At 30.8% G+C, this 17,554-nt stretch overlaps 1 protein-coding gene across 1 annotated transcript; it reads left to right on the top strand.

Annotated features, from left to right (window-relative positions):
- The first annotated feature begins 473 nt into the window (after positions 1–473).
- LOC105798447 (sulfite oxidase) lies at positions 474–5,136 on the top strand. Its single transcript, XM_012628505.2, has 12 exons — positions 474–683; positions 989–1,104; positions 1,203–1,265; positions 1,446–1,482; positions 1,567–1,648; positions 1,921–2,039; positions 2,158–2,253; positions 2,413–2,523; positions 2,611–2,712; positions 3,473–3,520; positions 4,208–4,423; positions 4,799–5,136. Exons 1-12 carry the CDS (start codon positions 609–611, stop codon positions 4,913–4,915), a joined length of 1,182 nt encoding a protein of 393 aa, XP_012483959.1. The 5' UTR covers positions 474–608; the 3' UTR covers positions 4,916–5,136.
- Positions 5,137–17,554: the final 12,418 nt, after the last annotated feature.

Raw genomic sequence — 17,554 nt, 5'->3', positions numbered from 1 at the left:
AGATTTTAAAATTTGAATTCAATTATTAATATTATTAATTTTTGTTAAATTTTGTTTCATTACAATGTTATTTTATTAATTACATGATTATTAGATGATTTTTTTATTTTAAAACATCACATAGATAAACTTAATAATTTTAACAGTTAAATTTAAATATTAAAATATGAAAAATTAGAAAAATTAAAATTTTGAAAAATAATATAAGAATTAAATTCCAAAATTTCTAAAAATATAAATTGCTAAGATAAAAAACTTTGTGGCTATCGTCGTCAACTATGTGGATTCCATGAAGACTTGTAAACTAAACACCACAAAGCCAACCCATAAAATAGATTTTGTCTCCATTGTTGGCGTTTTTATAAAATAAAAAAAAAATCAAAGATTTTATCTTTATCGTTGAAGTGGGTCCTACTTGCAGATGGACGGTGAATGATTGCCCTCTTCCCTATGTAATGGTAGCCTCGTCATCACCAAACCATTCGTTGGAACTTAACTAAAAAGCCGACACACACCTACGCAGTCTCTTCCTCTAGTTTCTTCATCGCCGGTTCAACTTTGATAGCTTCAGTTTTTGAGTTTTTCAGGGAACCCTAGAAGAAGGGGAAATGCCAGGAATAAAGGGACCCTCTGATTATTCACAAGAACCCCCACGCCATCCTTCTCTTCAAATCAACTCCAAGGCAAGTTTTTTTTTTTTTTTTCTGTTTAATCACTCTCTTTATTGAATTTCATTTGTTTTTATGTCGATTTTATTTATAGAAAGGACTTTTGATGTGTATTGATATTAAGCAGTGAAAAAGAATAGGTATTTTGGTTCCTAGTAAACTTGATTCATTGTATAATATTTTATGGTGATTGATTTAATTTCATTAAAGAAAAAGGGTATCCAAATTGCTAATAAAGATGTTTCTTTGCCTATTGAATACGTGTTCATTGATCGGACTTTCAATGAGTAATCCACTTGGTATTGGCATCTTTGATGTAGGTGCCCTTCAATGCCGAGCCGCCGCGTTCTGCTTTAGCTTCCTCTTATGTGACTCCTGTTGATTTGTTCTACAAGAGAAATCATGGACCAATCCCCGTAGTCGATGACATAGAGAGGTTATAGACTCTGTCATGCTAACTGTTATTAGAACTTTTTAAACTTGTTTGTCTTGATGGGAATCCTCACTGACTTCCGGGCTTGTTTTGGACTGCAGATATTGTGTTGATATATGCGGTTTAATTGGAACTCCAAAAAAGCTGTATATGAGAGATGTAAGGTGAGTGATGAGCATTGCCAATTGCAATCCAAGAAACTAACTGTATGTTTTAGGAATTTCTGATAATTAATCTTGCATGAATACAGTTCATTTTATTCTCTAGTTTCTTTTCTGATTATATTCTTCAATATGTTAGTCTGTTTTCCGAACAATGTTTTGAGAATTTTCAATGACTAACAGGATGCTGCCAAAATACAATGTCACCGCCACTTTACAGGTAAGTTTCGTTCAACATATGTGATGCTGATAGCACTGAGATTGTCGTGTTTGTTCACTGATTTGCCTTATATGTTTTATTCAGTGTGCAGGTAATAGGAGGACAGCCATGAGCAAAACTAGAAAAGTGAGAGGAGTAGGCTGGGATGTTTCTGCTATAGGGAATGGTTTGTTTTCTCAATCTCCAATTTGCAATAGTTTTTCAAACTTATATTTCATGTGTGTGTGCATAGGTAGACATGCATATAGGCATTTTCGCTGTTCACACACTTGTTGGTGTACAAAATCATGAATGAATCAACTTATTTCTTTCGGCTTTCTATTGATTTCACCCTCAAATCTATGTATCTTATCATACTGTTCTGTTAATTTAGTATTCATAATCACATTTGAAATGACCTTTGAAAATATCCTGTTTATCATCTTTCTGACCTTACAGCTGTCTGGGGTGGTGCCAAATTGGCTGATTTACTTGAACTCATTGGGATACCAAAGTTGACATGTAGCACTCAGTCTGGTGGAAAACACGTAGAATTTGTGAGCATTGATAAGTGTAAGGTAGTAAGCTGCCCGATTGACTTTCATTGTCAACTTTTCTGCCGTTCAATGACTTTTTTTACTGTCAATTGGAGAACATCACTTCATAATCTGCCTTTTGTTTTCAAAAAAAATGTAGGAGGAGAATGGGGGCCCGTACAAGGCATCGATTCCACTTAGTCAAGCCACTAACCCTGAAGCAGATGTTTTGCTTGCTTATGAGATGAATGGAGAGGTAAGAAAGTTGCTCTCATCATATCATATTCTTTTCTATAGTATGCATTTGCTTGGACTTCATCAACGTTTCTTTTTCTCACCGTGATGAATGGTTTTTGGGAGCATAATGTCTCAGTTTGTTTCTAACATGAGGAAGTGTCTTGTTATCATGCTAAAGCCTCTCAACAGGGATCATGGTTATCCATTGAGAGTAATTGTGCCAGGTGTTATAGGTGCACGTTCTGTCAAGTGGCTTGATTCTATCAACATAATAGCTGAAGAATGCCAGGTAGAAGAGAGGTTTCACCTTTATATTAAACCAATGTTATCATTTTCCGTATTGTTATATGATCGAGTTCCTTTTACTACCTCCTAGGGCTTCTTCATGCAAAAAGATTACAAGATGTTTCCGCCCTCTGTTGATTGGGATAACATCAATTGGTCTACAAGGAGGCCACAAATGGATTTCCCAGTTCAGGTGTTACTTGATTTTGATTTGATTAGTCTAATCTTATATGTATATTGCACGTGAATAGCTTCAAGGAAGGGTATTTAACACCTTTAGTCTAAGTTTTCTAGTAAGCCCTTTTGATTAGGCACATGCCTGGTGCACCTCGGTATGCTTTTTTGTAAGGCGATAAGCACGAAAAAAAAGCCTGCTTGATTGAATTGCACTTTAGTTTCTTTTATTTTTCACTGTTTTCATTTGATATGCATTTACTAGTAAGAAAGGGATTTTATCGAACTCTCCAAATTTTGAGCATTAAACAACAAACATTGACCATAAGGAAATCATGCATATTGACCAATAAAAAAGTTGTATGTTTTGTAGATAAACTACACCACTTTAGAGTTTACTATATATCTAAGTTTTATATATTACATTATGCACACCCAGACTTGCAAAAACTCACACATATACATATTACGGTTTACTTCACTCTAGCTAGTGCTTTTTTTGCTCCTTGTGTCTAAGGCAATATAAGGGTTCTAGAACCTAGAGTGAGCCTTGTGCCCTTGACAGCACTGCAGTATGGAAACATTGTGTTAACAGAAAAATAAAGATCCAGACAAGCTGTTTTTACATTTTAACTTATACATAAATAAACTGTTAACATAAATCCCTGACCTTTAACCAGTATAGTTTGGGGCTTTTTTAATGTTTTAGCCAGATATTTTTACGAACTGAATTTGCTTGAATGTCCTGACTAATATTTAGTTTCTTTGTTGGTTGGCAGTCTGTGATTTGTTCTTTGGAAGATGTGCAGTCAATTAAACCCGGAAAGGTTAGTTCTCCTTGCAATAATTGCTCTATAATGGTGCGAGTGTATGTAAACATGATTATAATCCTATCATTATGAGATTTACTAGCCTTTTTTCAGTCATATTTCATCTGGCCTGCATGATTTTAGAATTACAGTCAACTCTATGAAGGTTATTTCTTGTTTATACTTGAGATAATGGTCCAATACACCGGCAATAGAGCTTTTTAACTGCACAAATGGCTTTAAACTGTTGGTGTCTCCATTTATACACTTAAAAAATTATCAATTATTTATAATTAAATAGGCATGGTAATCATATGACCCTGCTTATGGAGTTAAAAAACCCCACCGATTATATCTGATCATACTTATTAATTGAAGTTTTGTCATATTGTGAGACACTGAGACTATCATGATGAAGTTTTGTCAAATTGTGAGAGAGACTGACTATTATGATCCACACATATCTGGTAGGAGCAAGTTCTTCCTTTGTTCTAAATTTGGACCAATTGGCTTGGATGTACTCCTTTTGTCTCCAAAGTCAACTTAGATTTTGACCAAAAAGAAGTAAACCTTGACCTCATGTGCAAGTTTAGTCTCAATCAATGAACCCTTTACTGTTATATTAAACCTTGTTCTCCAGGGTTCCCCTGCAAACTGAATGCTACTCACAGTTACTTAGATTTTATGCGGTCAAATGTTATGCAGGTAACAATTAGTGGATATGCAGTATCAGGAGGGGGCCGAGGAATCGAGAGAGTTGATGTATCTATTGACGGTGGTAAAACCTGGTTGGAAGCATCTAGATCTCAGAAAACCGGTGTCCCTTACATAGCAGATCACGTAAGCAGTGACAAATGGGCATGGGTGCTTTTTGAGGTCACAGTTGATATCCCATACAGTACTGAGATTGTTGCCAAAGCGGTACATTTCTTTCCGTTTCATTTTCACGCTGTTAGAATTTGGAATGCGATGATTAATATACGAGCATTAGTTATATGTTCCACCTGTGGCTCTTGTAAATGTATGTCATCCAAAGTGGCCATTTTTCAACGGCATCTCTTGAACCCTTTCAGGGACAGAAACAGGCCCTTCCAATATTGAACTTCATAGCTGTTAGACCTAACAAACTTAGGCAACATATAATCCTTATCATATCTCCGTGAAACTTTTGTGACATTATAGTTACATTAGTAGAACCCTAGGATCTTAGTTATATTTGGCCTGTGGCACCACAGAGTTCCGTTGTCTCATCTCAGTTCTTCCATTTCCCATTCATATCTTTTCATTGGTTCGCAGGTGGATTCGGCTGCAAATGTGCAACCTGAAAACGTGCAAGATATTTGGAACCTACGAGGTATTCTCAACACTTCATGGCACCGAGTTCAAGTTCGCGTGGGGCACTCAAATATGTAAATGGAACAGTTAAATAACTTGATTAGCATGCTGAAATATGTGGCTGACTTTTCTTTACCATTGTGTTTTTTGAGAAATAATATCACCTGCTTTAACAATGCTGTTTTTGAGGTTGTCATGTAATCTTGGAAGCTTTAGCTACGTGGTTGCTATTCAATCTTGCATGATTTCAAATTCTGGATTATATCAATGTGACAAACATCAGCCCCTGTTCTTGCTAATCTCGAGGGCCAATTTTTTGCCATCCTCCTATTAGACCCTGTATTTAGCGTAAATTATGGATTTAGCACCTATAATTTGATCAATTTTAGTCTTTGTACTTTTCAAATTTTACAATTTTAGTCCTGACCCAATGGTAACAGTTAAATCTGTTTGGTTGAATTATGTCATTAGACTTGTATTATGCATCAAGTTACAGATGAAGTTCACGTTCTCCAATTGGATTAATCTTGGTGGTTATATTTTTTTAATTTCAAAATTTTAGTTGTAATGTAAATGACAATTTTAAATTTATTAACTGATTTTTATGAGTAATATGTGAAAATAATATATATATATATATATATATAGTATTATACATATGATAATATGTTTACACATCAAATTTTAAAAATAACAAAGTTAACTTAATGAATTCAATAGTTATCATTTGATTGGGATTAAAATTTTCAAATTCTAGAAGTATAAACTAAAAGTAGTATTAAAACCACGACTAATATTAAGCCATGATTTGGTGCAAAAACATCATGGATCATTGGTGGATAATGAGGTTTCACTGTTTTAAACCAAGTAAACTATGTACAAATTGTCAGCTGTTGTGAAAGAAAGGGGTGATATGTCAGTTGCACATGTGGAGTATGATAAGCAAGGATTTGAAGTTGAGTCACGGAGAAGTACACGTCTGCGTAAGCTTTCTAGAAAGTAGGCTGACTATGAAATGGGTAATATTTGGGAAAGGAGGAATATATGGAAGAGTGAAGTTAGTTATGCCAAGATCTGATAATTTCATTCTTTGATCTCTTTTATTTGGAGTAAAATATTTTTTAATACTACTTGATTGTAGTCCATATATAAGTCATCAAAAGCAAATGCCTATTATATTATGATGTGTAGATGTTTCAAGTCAAATAAAAGTTTCAAAATATGTTTTAGAATTTTTACAAGTAGATAATACAACTAGAAAAGGTATTTTTTTTTATGCCATTGTAGATTATATAGATAACATAAAAGGATAATGATATGATAATGGGTCTAGTATGAAAGGAAAACATCAAAGAGTGCGAAAAAATGTTAATCCTAATCATTTTACACTCCATGTGATTGTCGTAGTCTAAATTAGTACTTTGTGAGACGACTTATCCTTATTTTAAAGTTGCATCCTTTTTTGGAGTACTACAACAAATAATACTCATTATTTTCTTCTTCAACGAAAAGATGGAAAATTTATAAGATCATATGCTGAGCCCAAACTTAAATCATTATCACAAATACGTTGGGAAAGTCGTATTGAAAGTGTTAAAACTATAATATTTGAAGCTCCACAAACAAAAGATGTTTTATTGAAATTAATTGAAGTTGGTGATGATTCTAAAGTCAAAAGTGAAGCTGAATGTTTAACAAGCTTTTGTTGGGCATAATTATTTGGTATGAACTTAATTAGCAAAAATTTACAATCTAAAGATATGCAAATTGATGTAGCAATAGAATAATTAAAAGATCATCTTTCATTTTTTTTTGAAAAATATAGGAAGATGGATTTTAAAATGCTATGGCGTGTCTTAAAGAAATAGCTATTGAGATAGTGAAAAACGTATTATTTGTAGAAGTAAACAATTTGATGAGAATGTTGAGGATGAAACAATAAATTTTCCTGAAGAATCTTTTAGAATTGATTATTTTTATACTTAGTAGATCAAACAATTTTTCTTTCCAAAATAAATTTGAACAATTTAAAATATATGATGGCATTTTGGTTTTTATTCAATGTAGAAAAATTAAAGTCAGTAGATAATGAAAATTTGAAAGTACGTTGTTTTAATCTTAAAAATTCTTTAAAACATAGATAATGATACTCCAATTGACTACTTAATTATATAAAATGATTTGCTTCCTTTTATATTGGTTATAGAATAATGTTAACTATTCCAGTTTCTGTTGTATTAGTTAAGAGAAATATTCAAAACTAAAATTGACACTATTTTCAAATTTGGACCGAATTGATAGGTTGAATTGGTAAGATCAAGAATCGATCGGGGTATCGATTTGAAATAAGGGATTGGATTGGTTGATTTATGAACCAGTATGAATAACTTGAATTGATAATTGAATCATTTTTTTCTATTTTTTAATTTTATGATTCTTTTTAATAATTTTTTGAATTAAACCGATTGAACTAATGATCCATCTGTGTTATCGATTGTGTAAACATTGTATTTAGACGATAATGGCAAAGGAACCACAATTTGAAGGCTGTCCGCTAGCAAGAATGCATCTTTTGATGCTGGATTATTGTGGGGAATTTCTTGGTAATTAACATCTCAAATTTCTCAACCACTAGATTAGGTTTTAGAAGTATTGTTTTAGGTATGGTCAATTTGGCCATTGTTTTTGTACCAAGTGCATTAGATTTATGAGAGGATTAATAAGTGTATTGTAGGGATATGGTAAAATTTTTTAAAAAAATTAAAAAAAGACACTTGTCAAAATTTTAAAACAGTAGACTATCAGTGTACCAAATACTAAAAAGCTAACTACTTGGTTAATTTCCTTATTTCATATCTTTCTAGAATTCCACAAGCAACAAAAAATAAATAACCTCATTTAATGCTGCTAGTATTAAAATCAAGGGCAAACTATGCAATTGGACACCAAATTTTCATAAGTTTTAAGTTTGAGTATTGAAAAATAGAAAATTTTCATTTTAGGCACTGTTGTTAAAAACTTTTCTTATTTTGGACACTCGTTGTTAATTCAATGTCATTATTCACTCATTTTAGCCCCCAACTTTAATAAATTTTCATTTTGATCACTCATTTTCTTTTTAAATTTAATTTTATTTAAAAAAACGCCTTGACTTTTTACAGGAAATTGAGTTATTCAATTGCGAAGATAAAACCTAATTTTTCTTTGTAACTCAATTCTTTGTAAACACTCAAGTTTACCGAAAAAACCCAAGTAATTCATCGAAAAAACCCAGGTATTTCCCTTGTTACTAAAAAAATAAAATTAATTTTAAAAGAGGAAAAAAAGGAAATGAAAAACATTTATAAAACCTCAAATTTTCCATATAAAAACTCAGGCCCTATAGAACCCCAAATTTTTCTCCTTTTACTGGGAAAAGGTTTAAAATTAATTTTAGAAAATAAAAATTTAAGAAAATTAAAAAGATAAAATGACTTTTCCTGTAAAGACCCAAGTTTTTCCTATAAAATCCAGTTAATTTCCTGTAAAACCCTATGTTTTTCTCTTTTATTTTTAAAAAATTAAAACTAATTCTAAAAAGGAAAAATATTAAAGGTAATTAAAGAGATAAATTATTTTCCATGTAAAAACCTAAGTTTTCCCTATACACTCAAGTTTTTCCTTTTACTAAAAAAAACTAAAATTAATTCTATAAAAAGAATTTAAAAGATAAAATAAATGACTAAAATAAAACTTACTAAAGTTGAGTGACTAAAAGGAATGTACAATAACATTGAATTAACATCGGGTGAACAAAATGAAAACAATTTTTAACAATAGTGCCTAAAATGAAAATGGTTTTTCAAGACCGTGCTTAAAAATAAAAATTTTTATTTATTTTTGTGTTTCAAAAAAATTTTTTTAAATTGAGTGATCAATTGTATAATTTACCCTAAAATGAAACAGGAGAAATGAGCCCTTCGCCTCACAATGGTCCCAATTCTTGGAATGATCTAATGTAATCACATTTCACAAATTATTTCAAAATAAAATAAAAAATCCAAAATGAAACTAAATCTTTAGTCGATGGAATAACCTTCAATGAACTAAAAGATATTCTTGGGAGGTTTAGGTTTAGGTGAGGACGAAAAGAAAAGGAAAATCAAATGAAAAGAGAGAGAGAGAAGGAAAACAGAATAGAAGTAAAAAGAAAAGAAATTTATAATTTTTAGAATTAAATTGAAATTGAGATAATATGTAGAGGGTTGATTTCTTTAGAATTACGACTAAATTGATATAATATATAAATGTTAAGGATTAAATTTGTTATTTTACCATTTTTAAATTCCAATTCATCTACAGTTTTATGAAATTAAACAAAAATAATAACGCGATAAATTGAAGGATTATTTTATAATTTTTATAACTGGATAATAATAAAAACTTAGCATAATTAAATAACTTACAATTTAGTAGACTAACCTTCAACTATATTTAAAATTTAGAGAAATTAATAAATAACATATAAATATCAATAAAAATATTTTCTAAAATTAAATATTCTAATTAGTAATAAAATTTATAATAATAAATAATAAATTTAAACATTTTTAAAAATTATCATAAAAATATATCTTATTTAACATCTTATTCTCTTAAATCTTATTCTTTTGTATTGGTAAATCTAACTTAACAATGAGATGGAATCATCGTAATTTCTAAATTTATGACAATCCCTTTTATTATTTAATTAACTAAATTAGTTAAATTATTTTAAACAAAAAACTAATATTTATATAATTAAAATAAATATTATAATATGAATTTATATTATAATGTGATATATTATCTTTAGTACATATTATCTTATAAAAATAAGACACATACACTTTTAAGGACATATAATATATCAATTGTTATATAATTAAATTGTGAATGTGCATTTTATGGTATTACAATTATTTTAACATTATGATATTACAATATGTGCATTTTTCTATTAGTGATGTGCAACCTAAACCTTAAACATGTACCAAATTTTATGGTATATTATAATATATAAATTAATATTATATAATTTAGGTATATTAGTTATGCAATATTATAATAACATAATTGTATATGGGTTACATATAAAATTCCATTTTGACATGTCGACTGGAAATACAATTGCCATATGTCAAATTTTACCGGATTGACAAAATAAAATTCTTAAGGACCCCCTTCACTAAAAAAGAAGATAAGAAAAGAGAAACAAATGAGGAAGAGTGATTTCTTTGAAATAGGGATTAGTGAGTAAACTTTTTTTTATACGAGTGAGTCTTGTTGATGTAACAAAGGAGTATAGCCTATATACAGTTAGTTATAAATTTAAGGTTTAGATTGTATATCGTTAATAATAGAAGAATGCACATTGTAATATCGTAATGTTATGATAATTATGTTACATTCATAGTTTAATATATTATATATCCTTAAACATGTATGTATACTATTTTATATAATATGTACTAAATATAATTATGTGACATTACAAAATAAATTCATACCATTATATTTATTTTAATTATATAAATATTATTTTTTTAAAATTAACTAATTGAATTGATCAAATAATAAAAGGGATAATCGCTAATATAAAAATTCTATTCACTCCATCTTATTGTTCAATTAAGTTTACAAACAGAAAAAGAATAAAATTAAGAGAAGCTACATGATATTTAAGAGAATGAGATGTTAAACGATATATATTTTTCCGATAATTTTTAAACATATTTAAATTTATTATTAATTATTATATTTTATTTATATGTTATTTATTAGTTTGAGTAAATTTTAACCAAGGTTGAGGATTAACTTTGATGGTTAAAGTATGATTTTAATTGTTTAAAAGTTATGTGTTTGAATATTATAGGAAGCAAAATTTTATATATTTTGTAACCAATTCGAGTCAAATATCGAGTCGATATCTCGAATAACAAATACGAATCTGAATATTTGATAGATATTCATATTTAATTCAATTTGGATTTGGATATTAAAAGTCGGATTGTTTACAAATTCAAAATTTTAGGCGATCCAAATAATCCGAATTTGTAGATATCCAACCCACTATCATCCTTGTTTATTGAGTTTACATTTCTAGAAGCCTAAAGGGATTTAAGTGGGTGTAATTAATCAAAAGTTAAATCTTTTGGTTATTGGTCAAGAGTTATATCACTTGATTTTTTATAAAAAATTATAACTATTCAAACAATATTACTTGAATAGTTATAATATTAGATGAATAATTATGTGTCTTTTTAAAGATGTTATTATTCATAAAAGACACCTATTAAAAGTTGTCTTTATGAAGAGACATGAAAATTCCTATAAATAGGAATGATATTTCATTTGGAAATCATACCAACAAGTTCTAAAAATTCTTTATATCTTTCCTCCATCTTCTAATATTATTAGATTGTTCTATAAAGAGTTTGTAACACCCCTAACCCATATCCGTCGCCGAAACAGGGTTATAGAGCATTACCGGAGTTTACAGATCAAAAACAGTAAATTCGTAACATTTACTATTTGTATCCAAAACCAATCATATTCAATCATAATGTCCCTTATATGGGCTCTTGAGACCCAAAATATGCACTTAAAATAAGTCGGGACTAAACCAGGAACTCAGAAATTTTTTTGTGAAATTTTAAAATTTTCCTTAAGTACAGGGGACACATGCTCATGTGGCCAGGCTATGTGGCACACACGGCCAAGTGACATGCTTGTGTCCCAGGCCGTGTGGGCATTCGATGTGAGGCACACGGCCGTGTCCCAGCCCGTGCTCAAAATTAGGGTAGCTACTAAGTTGGGTCACATGGCCAAGCCACACACTCGTGTGCTAGGCCGTGTGAGCATACTGACTTGCATTAATTAGGTGCAGGGTTTACACGGCCAAGTCATACACCTGTGTGCTAGGTCGTGTGTTACACACGGCTGAGACACTCGCCCGTGTCTTTGCCCGTGCGAAAATACCTGGGCATTCTGTTTTTAAATTTTAAGGATGCAGCCCGTGCGCATGGCCGTGTGTCATACATGGTTGAGACACACGCTTGTGTATCTACCCGTGTGGACGAAAATAGGGCATTTTTAAGGCCACTTTTCTCACCCAAATTTGCCTTCGACCTACAACAACACTTGAATACATTCACCAACCAATTCAAGACATTAAAACCAAGCCAAAACTAATCTTATGCATGATATATTATCACCTGTATTTAAGTATTCAAACTTACCTATTTGTATAATCATATAAGTTTATCAAAATTCAATCTATCATACCAAACACATATATATTAAACATGATATAACCTCCTGCACATACATCAAACATGCCATCACTAGCCATTCCAATGGCTAGTTACGACCAACCATATACATGGCATCATTGGCCAATTTAACCTATACATGCCATTATACCAAAATAAGTTTGCTATTTATACCAAAATGAGCTGAAGGATAGTGTAATGATGCTCTGACCGATTTCCAACCTTTACGAGCTTCCGAGCGCTATAAAATAGAGGAAAATAAACAGAGTAAGCATATAATGCTTAGTAAGTTCGTATAACAGGAAATTAACTTACCAATCATGTTCATTTAAAATAAGCACTCATAGTACATCCAAATCAATAAAATCAATAGCCTAAAAACACATAAATCCTCATCAAGCATGTTAGTTATGTAAATTTATATAAATACCAGGGAATATAGATGAGCTCATCAATATACCATTTCCTCATATATGTATCTACCACTCCAAGTATCAAATGAACATATGAGTATCATATTCTAGTATTTCAAATATTTTTTTATAATATTTCATCATGAATTCATATCATTTCATACCGCAACTTTACCGTTAAATCATTTAAAATATCGACGGATACATGGGCAGTACGCTCAAAGTGTACTATACGGTAAGTCCGTCAACTCATATTCAGGAGTGCTTGTAAGAGCACATAAGCGGAAAGCTTATCCGGGCTAAAACAGGAAGCTCATAAGAGCAATATTCAGGAAGCTCGTGCGAGCCTATAACGGGTAGCTCCGAAGAGCCATTAATCGGGGAGCTCCGGATAGCCATATATCGGGAAGTTCAAGCGAGCCATATCGGGAAGCTCACAAAGAGCCAATTAACGGGAAGCTCACGAAGAGCCATATAATCGGGAAGCTTATAAGAGCTAAGGTGTGTCCACAACACATGTAGGATCACAACCTATTAGGACGCTTCGAAGAACTATAACGGGAAGTTCGCAAGAACCATATAACAAGATGCTCATGAGAGCTAATAACGGGACGCTCTTTCGAGCTATGATGTGTCTGCAACATATACAAGACCACAACCAATACAGGAGCCCTGTATCCAATCGATTTTCATGTATTCAAACGGGATTTAATATTTTTATCGAGTATTTTTTGGATATATGATTAATTTCATAAACATAAAAATTATAAAATTCAATATTCATATATACAATATTTAATTCAAACATATAAATGTACACAATTTAGTTACACGGACTTACCTCGACACTTGTTTGTATACGAGAATCTACTAATCCGATTCTTTTTTTTCCTCAATCCAACCCCTTACTAGGTCTATCCGGATCTATACGAGTAAATTTAACTTAATTTAATAAAATTCATATTCAATTAAAATCAATTCACATTTTAGGCAAAAGTACCATTTTTCCCCTATACTTTTAATTAATTCTGATTTCATCCCTAGGCTCGGAAAATGAAATTCATGCAATTTAATCCTTATTCCAAGCCTAGCCAAATTTTTCATATAACATTTACAGCCCATGTATTTCAAAAAAATCATAAATTTTTCATGAATTTTTCATATTTTCAATCTAGTCCCTAAATCACAATTTCATAAAAAATTCTTTATAAAAGTTGTTTATCTATCAACAACCTTTCATTTTCTACCATAAATTTCAAAATTTCAGCATACTCATCCATGGAAAAATTTTAATACTTTGATAACTTTACAAATTGATTCCCCAAAATAGCTAGGTTAGGTTATTACGATATTAGAAATATAAAAATTACTAAAAAGCGGACAAGAATGCTTACCCAATTAAGCCAATTAAGTTTGCTTAAACGCTTTTCTCTTAGCTAGGCTTTTCATGTATTTTAATTTGGGAAGATGATGAAATAAGATGATACTAGTTTATTATCATATTTAATTATTTCAATTTCCAATTTAGTCATTTTCTTTATTCAATTTTCCATGGATGAATCATCATAAATATCTACTAAATTCTCTTAATTGTTTATTTGCCTTATAAGGACCTCAAATTTTGAATTTCGTAGCTATTTAATCCTTCTAGCTACTAGAATTCAACTTTCACATTTTTGAAATTTAGTCCTTTACCCTAATTAAACATGAAATCAGTAAAATTTTCTTAATGAAATTTTTATATGAATTCTCTACCATAATGCAGACCATGCAATAATATTAAAATAATTTTTCTTTCGGACACAGATTTGTGGTCTCGAAACTACTATTTCGATTTCACCGAAAATGGGTTGTTACAGAGTTACTATAAAATTTGTTTTATAGAAATTGATTTTATTTTTATACATTGCTCAGTGCTCAGTGGACTATTTTCGTCAGTGCAAAACACAAATAGTCATTGGGCTTCATTGTATCCTCGAGGTTCATTTGCTTGAAACTCATTTGCATACCGATTATAGGTGAGGGAGAATAGAACCTTAAAGATAGTGGCTTGATACACACCTTGAAGCCTTGTCCTATTTCTTCATTTTCTATTCAAGTTGTTGCTCGTGTTCCGTTCGTGTGTTCGAGATTTTCCTCACCGAAGATTTGTACTAACAATTGTAAGGTTCTACTATCATGATGACTACTACAACACATGAAAGTGGAACACTAAAGGAGTTGACTTCCAAATTTATCAAACTTGATCAGTTTGATGGTGACAATTCCCGACGATGGCAGAAAAAATGCTCTTCTTATTATCAAATTTGAAGATTGCCTATGTTTTGGATACTCAAAGACTGGAAGAGTATGAAAATGAATCTGTTGTTGCAACTAGAGAAAGGCAAAAATGAGACAATGTTGATTACTTGTGCATAGGCCACATATTGAATGATTTATCCAATGGTTTGTTCGACACCTAACAAAATGAGGCCAACACTAAGGAATTATTAGACAAATTGGAGACAAGATACATGATTGAAGATGCTACAAGTAAGAAATTTCTTGTTAGTCGTTTCAATAATTATCAAATGATTGGTGGTCGTTCTGTTATGGAACAATTTCATGATATTGAAAAAATGTTGCATCAATTTAAGCAATATGATATGAAAATGGATGAAATTATTGTTGCATCCTCCATTATAGACAAACTTTCTCCATCTTGGAAAGACTTTAAAAGAAGTCTAAAACATAAGAAAGAGGAAATATCTCTTGAGGCTTTGGCAAATCATTTTTTTTATTGAAGAAGAATATCGAAAGCAAGATCAGAACCTAGATTCTAAAAATGCCAAAGTGCATGTTACGAAGGAAGTACAGACAACTAAACCATCCAAGAGAAAATTCAAACAGACTGATAGAGCACCTAAGTTCAAAAAAAAATGACTCATGCTATCATTGTGGTAAGCCAAGATATTTTAAGAATGAATGTCGATCTTTAAAGAAGAAACAATCTTCTAAGGTTGATAATAATGAAAAGTTCATTGCCATGATTTTTGAAATTAATATGGCACAAGATGATAATTCATGGTGGATTGATACTGGAGCAACCAAACATGTGCGCAAAGACAAAAACATGTTCACAAAGTTCACACAATGTGAATATTGCCCAAAGACCAATCATGAGATGATTGTAATCACTTACTCGTTTTACTTGGTTTGTTAATATAGTGTATTGCCATTGTTATTTTAGTTACTTTTTCTATGCGTACAAATAAACTAGTTTAATAAAGCCTTGAGAATAATATGATTATTCTTAAAAAGTCTTTAGCCAAGTATTATTATGGACTTGGACAATGATAATGCATTGAGACTAATATCTAGTTTATTGATAACAAAGTGTTGTCATTGACGCAGAGATGTCAAAATCGATACATGAGTATGTGTTAGAGAAAAACATACTCGGCTGACTTGTTATGAGTATGATTTTTGGATTATTATGTAATAGTCACAATATTAATCATAGTGATAACTATGTATATGATCCTTAGACTTGAGATCATCATTGTCCCAACATAGTGAGTTGTATATTTTGACACAGTCAAACGTCTACCATAACAGGTTATACTATAAAGACTGATGTTGAGTATGTCGCAATCTATGTAAAGGGATATGATTGATCAAGATAGGATTTATCCCTCATGCATAATGGGAGCAATATCTTAAGCTTCTTGATGGAGTAAGGCTAGAAATGCATGGTCATGCTCGAATAAGTTGATATGAGATATCACACTTATTTGTTTATTGTAGTCTACTTAGAATATCAAGAAATATGAGATTGAACTATACAAGTGTGACTATTCCATGACTTATGTCTAATCTAGATATTAAGGATAAAAGGATATAATACATGAAAAAGATTATCACGGAAAGGTTATGTTGAATCACGACTTCTTGTAACATGGGTAGCAATTATGCATTGCTAGATGCCACTCATTGCTCGTAATAGTAGAAACGTTCTAGTATTACTACTAACGTTACAAGAGCCTGCAAGGTCACACCTATAGTTGAAGCGAACAGAATCCAAATACATTTGGTATTGTATTTAGTTGTCACATGAATTAAATTAATTATTGAATTAAATTAATTTGATAGTTAAATATTGAACACATTATATGTACAAGTTTGTTGCACACATATAAAGAACATATATAAAATTAATATATGAATTTGATTCATACAAAATATTAATTTAATATAGTTTACCAAATTATTAATATAAACAATTATAATAATTTTGATCAAAATATAAAAAGACATGAAAATTGATATTCTTTTAGAAATAATATAATTTTTATTTTGACTTTCTATTTGTTTCTTTAAAAATAAGGGAATAATCTCAATTTTTTTTTCCTAATATGAGATATCAAAGAAAAAATAAAAGGAATATGAATCCCTGATGTGTTAGGGTTACCTAAAAACACAAACACACACCTAAAAGGTCTAACAGCCGTTCTTGAAAATTCTCTCTGAAAAGTTCAAGAGAATTTTGCTATTTGTTCTTTGATTAGGTGGATTACATAGAAGCGGAGACGTTATTGTTGCATCTTCGAATTGACATCTCCGAAGAGATCCTATAAACAACCTTACACATCGTTTTTCATTTTTGAAAGGTATATTTTTTAGCCTTTTTTCAACCTGATTCGTTCCTCATCCATGGATCCATGGTTGATGATCGCTGAAAAAATTTTTCCGCTATGCCACGTGATGTACCGGTGATCCAACAACAGTGTCTTGTACATGGGAAATTTTTTCACCATAGCAATCAAAGTCAAAGGGTCTATTGAACTACAATTCACTTCTGGAAAGGTTTTAACCTTGAATGATGTATATCATGTACCAGAAGTTAGGAAGAATTTAGTGTCTGGAAGTTTGTTAAATAAGTTTGTTTCCAAACTTGTTTTTGTGGCAAATAAGTTTATTCTGTCTAAATGATGAATTTTTGTAGGGAAAGAGTATATGTATGCGGGCATGTT

Source organism: Gossypium raimondii, chromosome 9 (genome assembly GCF_025698545.1).
Source record: "Gossypium raimondii isolate GPD5lz chromosome 9, ASM2569854v1, whole genome shotgun sequence".
Taxonomy (NCBI): Eukaryota; Viridiplantae; Streptophyta; class Magnoliopsida; order Malvales; family Malvaceae; genus Gossypium; species Gossypium raimondii.
Note: the sequence above shows the minus strand (reverse complement) of the source record. Positions and strands in the feature narration are given on the sequence as shown.